Source organism: Chiloscyllium plagiosum, chromosome 19 (assembly GCF_004010195.1).
Source record: "Chiloscyllium plagiosum isolate BGI_BamShark_2017 chromosome 19, ASM401019v2, whole genome shotgun sequence".
Taxonomy (NCBI): Eukaryota; Metazoa; Chordata; class Chondrichthyes; order Orectolobiformes; family Hemiscylliidae; genus Chiloscyllium; species Chiloscyllium plagiosum.
Window position 1 is genome coordinate 64,424,014 of NC_057728.1, and position 4,977 is coordinate 64,428,990.

The 4,977-nt window shown below is 46.2% G+C and overlaps 1 protein-coding gene across 1 annotated transcript in view; it reads right to left on the reverse strand.

The window, feature by feature from the left end:
* th2 (tyrosine hydroxylase 2) overlaps nucleotides 1-4,385 on the reverse strand; it is a 37,594-nt gene extending 33,209 nt beyond the window's left edge. The window contains exons 1-2 of the mRNA XM_043708859.1: nucleotides 4,107-4,385; nucleotides 1,468-1,633 (exon numbers count right to left, since the gene is read on the reverse strand). Coding sequence (XP_043564794.1) covers nucleotides 1,468-1,633; nucleotides 4,107-4,319 — 379 coding nt within the window. The 5' untranslated portion in view covers nucleotides 4,320-4,385. The remainder of the gene's footprint in view (nucleotides 1-1,467; nucleotides 1,634-4,106) is intronic.
* Nucleotides 4,386-4,977: the final 592 nt, after the last annotated feature.

Sequence of the window (4,977 nt, forward strand, 5' to 3'; positions counted from 1 at the left end):
CTCTCTCTCCCTCTCTCTCTCCCTCCCTCTCTCTCCTTCTCTCCCTTTCTCTCTCTCGCTCTCTCTCTCTTGCGCCCACATAGCCGCTGCCAGAATTGCCGAGTTGCTCCACCAATTTCTGAATAAAACATCTTGACTCAGCAAAACGTGAGGTGGAGGTTATTCTGTCCTGTCTACAAACCTCGTCTAGATCTGATTCCCTAGTTTGGAGTGGTCCATTTTAAATCTATTGCCCACTATATCTAGAATCAGGGTCTTGCCCACCCCTGGTGTCAACTACAGCTTTGTCAAGTCATCCAGGAATGGAGCAGTCTGCCAACTAGCAGGTTACTGGCTGGAGGATGAATCCAGAGGCTGCCTCCAACTATCCATCATGTGCTCACCCAGTCCCATTTCATTTCTCTGGGAAACCACTCCACTCTATCTCAGAAATGTTAAAGTGGGGAAGGAGGCCATTCAGTACATCCCATTCACGCTGGCTCTCCTAATGACCATCATGACTTACTGCCATTCTTCTGTCTTCTCCAGGTACTTCAACACATAGCTTCCACTCAAAGAATCATCCAATGGCCTTTTCATTGAACCTGCCTCTCCCTGAGTCAGATTAGGCTGTTATTCCAGAATGAATGAATGGATGTATCAGGAGCAGAAGCAGGCCCTTCAGACCCTTGGACTTCTCCTGCTGTTTTGTAAGCTCATAGCTGATCTATTTACTCCATCTACCCCCGAGTGTTTCACCATCTTGTTGATCAAAACTCTCCCTCTCTCAGCCTGGAAGATATTCAAAGACTTTGCTTCCACTGCATTTTGATAAAGAAAATTCTAATGACACAGGATCTATGTGATTAATAAAAACCTGATGTCTGTCTGAAATAGGGCACCCCTTATTTTTACCGTGGTCCTAGAATGAAGCCAAACAGCTCCCAGCAATGCTGATGTTGCAATATAAATCCAGCTTTATCACACACCATAATAATAATAAAAAACACAATTGTCAGATAGCTTCATTCTTACTTTAGAAATTTAGAAGGACTTGGGGTGGTCTCATTGAAACTCACAGAATACTAAGGGCCTGAATAGAGTGGATATAGAGAAGGTGTTTTCACTAGTAGGAGAGACTAGGACCTGAGGGCAGAACCTCAGAGTGAAGAGATGACCCTTTAGAATTGATATAAGAAGGAATTTCTACAGCCAGAGGATGGTGAATCTGTGGAACTCATTGTCACAGAAGGCTCTGGAGGCCAAATCATTAAGTTTTTTTTGGATAGAAATAGATAGGTTATTGATTAGTATGGGGATTGAAGATAATCAATAGGAAGCAGGAGAATGGTGTTGAGAAGCAGATAGCCATAATCGAAAGGCAGTTGAGACATTATGGGCCAAATGGCCCAATTATGCTCCTATATCCTATGGTCTTGTTATGATAGATTGTGGAGCAGTGAGTGACCCATGACGGAGGAAGCTTACCTTTCTCTTCCTTATTGGCACAAATATCTTCAGCCACTCTTCTTAAAGAGTTTAGCAGAGAATTCACAGCGGAATTGTTGATCTCACACCTGATGAAGAAATCCAGGTCATCTATCCCAACCTTGCCCTTTCGGCTTTCCACATGATGGATTTGAGCTTCAAATGCCTACAAAACCAAATCAGCAAGTTGGCCATTTCAGGCTGGATAGAGGCCATTTGAAATCTGAAGCAGTCACCACAGAAACGTTCCCAGTTCTGTTCAAACATAATTCTGGAGGTTTTTTAAATCATCTGGAGCATTTATAGAAGCATAGAAAGATCAAAAACAGGAGCAGGAGTAGGTCATTCAGCCCTTCGAGCCTGCTTCACCATCCACTATGATAATAGCTAATCACCCAACTCAGTCCCCTGTTTCCACTTTCCCCCTAATACCCTTTGATCCTGTTAGCCCTAAAAACTATACCTTATTCCTTCTTGAAAACATCTTGGGTATTAGCCACTGTTTGTAGCAGAGAATTCCACAGTGTCATCACTCTCTGCGAGAAGAAATCTCCCCTCATCTCAGTCCCAAATGGCCCACACCATATCTTCTGACTGTGATCCTTGGTTCTAGGAATATTGTATAGGTTTTTATGAGATGCCCCTCATTCTTCTAAATTTCAGTGAATTGGTCCTAACTGATCCAGTCTCCCTTCATGCATCCGCTGTACTATTCCAGGGATCAGTCTGGTGAACCTCTGTTGCACTCCCTTCATAGAGGAGCAGCGCTCTGAAAGCTAGTGTTTCCAATTAAACCTGGTGTCGTGTGATGTTTAACTTTGCACAGCCCAGTCCAACACCGGCATCTCCAATTCACAGCCAGAACACCCATCCTCAGATAAGGAGACCAAACCTGCACACAATACTCCGGATGTGGTCTCACCAAGGCCTTGTGTCATTGCAGCAAGACATCCCTGCTGTTGTGCTCAAATCCTCTCCTAGAAAGCCAACATACCATTTACCTCCTTCACCGCCTGCCGTTCCACATGCTTACTTTCAGAGACTGGTGTACAAGGGCACCGAGCTGTCAACGCACCTCTCCCTTTCCCGATCTATTGCTATTTAGATAATAATCTACCCCCTGCTGTGCTCCTTGTCGACTTTTTGAATGCAAAGAATAAGATAAATAATTAAAAGCAAATCGAAATAACGTATTTTTAAAAATGTTCTTTATTTATTACAGTGATTCGATTAGTTTATGTTTTGGGAGAGTCCAGGATGGCCGGGAGAGTTACAGCTGGAGTTAATCCTGTCCCTGTGGGACACAGTCAACATTATCCTGATTTGACCTCGACATTCTGATGGGACGGTTGCATTTTTTGGAAATCCCCCTGATTTCGTTCCTTTTTGCTGATTTACTGATTTACTGACGTGACGAATTTCAAAACGTCGCTAATAGAACCCACTGGGAGGGAGATTGAAAACAATGAGTGAATATTCAGCAATGTGTTCACTTCCACAGCAGTGGGTTGAGTGTGTGTGTGTGTAGAGGACTGAGTGTGTGCATGAGCGTTAGTTTTACCATTCAACGTTTACATCCAAACACCTTCAGTCACATGTTTAAAAAACAATCCCCCGCTCAGACCAGTATAAGTTGCCGATCCCTAATTGTCTTAGAACCACTATTGTCCCGGGGTGTCTTGCTGTTAGGGAGGGGTTCCACAATTTTGATCTAGCCGCATTTCCAATGACCCCCCGCCCCCCCCCCACCCAAAAAAAATGAGTGTCAGTTCCTCAGAGCGCAGAGAGAACATCCAGGCTGGGACCATCTCGTTTCAGAGTGGGACTGAACCCCAGTGTCCACCTGGGGACTTTGTGGAGAAAGTGAGGTCTGCAGATGCTGGAGCTCAGAGCTGAAAAATGTGTTGCTGGAAAAGCGCAGCAGGTCAGGCAGCATCCAAGGAGCAGGAGAATCTGAAGAAGGGCTCATGCACGAAACGTCGATTCTCCTGCTCCTTGGATGGTGCCTGACTTTCCTCTGTGTCAAAGACAGAGATGTGAATGGCCTTCCCAATATGCAAAGGAACGATATGGTCTTATGGTCTAACTAAACTCAAAACCTGGGGATTTCTCAACGGCTTGGACAGCATCTGCCGAGAGAGAGAGAGAGAGAGAGACGCTTCAGTGGAGAGAAGATAGGAGCAAATTTCTGTAAGATGCTGGAATCTGTTCTGAAGACAACAAATGCTGGAAATCATAGCGGGTCAGGCAGCATTCATAGAGACAGAGTAAGCTAATGTTCCGGATCTGGATGACCCTTCATCAGAGCTGGTGGAGAGAACTTTATCCAGTCGGATTCGGGATTTGAATGTGACACATTAAACTGTTTCTCTCTCTCTGCAGATGTAGGATTTGTCTTTTGTGTTGGTGCCTTTTTTCGGTCGGAGCTGCCCTACACCTTTCCGAATCTTTCTGTGTCTATTTATTTTTCCATTTTTTCAAGAGTACTAAATTGCAATAAAACAAAACCTCAGGTTTCCCACTGAGGGGCGGGGAATTCTGCTCCTCTATACGGCTCAGTGGATCTCAGAGACCGGTGAACTCGTTAGAAATACATTTCCCGGAAATCCGTTCTTAAAAATCAAAGTAAACGAGCCTACCTCGAAGATGTTGAGTGCGCGTGAGAGGCCGGAATTCTTGGTGTTTCGAAGGGAGAAAGTGACGGTCACCAGGTCTCTGTCTCCGTCCCGGTCCGGAATGAAATGCTCAGGGAACTCCGGCAGCGAGCTGTCCCGCTCCCCATCCGCCTGAGCACCGTCCACCAGGCTGTCTCTCTTCCCCGGCACAGCCTGGGAACACAGCTCGGTCTTCATTCAGGCCGCTGTCACTTTCCAAACCGAACTATGCGGGAGAACTTAGTGAGAGCCAATGGATTAGCCCGATATCCCGAGCTGGATTTGTCTAGAGTGCGGGGGACGCGCTATTTAATGGCCCTGGGTGAATTAATTCGGGAAACTTTCTAATTTACGCAAGTGTGTGGGTGGATTCAGATATCCGGAACAGGATAAGTCCCAATGCGTCAACTGCGGTAAGATAATAAGCTGATGAATATTCAAGAGGTGCCTGATTCACTAGGACCTTTCGATCAGAAAGTAAAATACCAGAATAAACAGTGCAATTTCAAAGTTAGCACCCGCCTGTTTCTATGCTGTTGCTTTGAGCCAGTATCTCAGTGACAGTGGCTGCATTTCCAAAGGAACGTGCAGGTTCAGAACCTTTGTGGGAAGGTGCTTTGTAACCACAGTCTCTGTTAGAAAAGTGTTGGGTTTCACGAGGGTGCTCGCGGCCTTGTGTCTGACTGATCCCCTCTCCCCTCCTCATTCTCCTCAGTCCTGGTTCCAGTTCGAAGGGATCGCCTTCAGCTCGGTTTCAGCACCAGGGCCAGCCCCAGTGTCTGGGAGCGGCCGTGGGTCCCCCCCAGCTCCCGCTGAAGGAAGGCGCCAGGGATTCATTGAGAGGGACGGCGAGAGG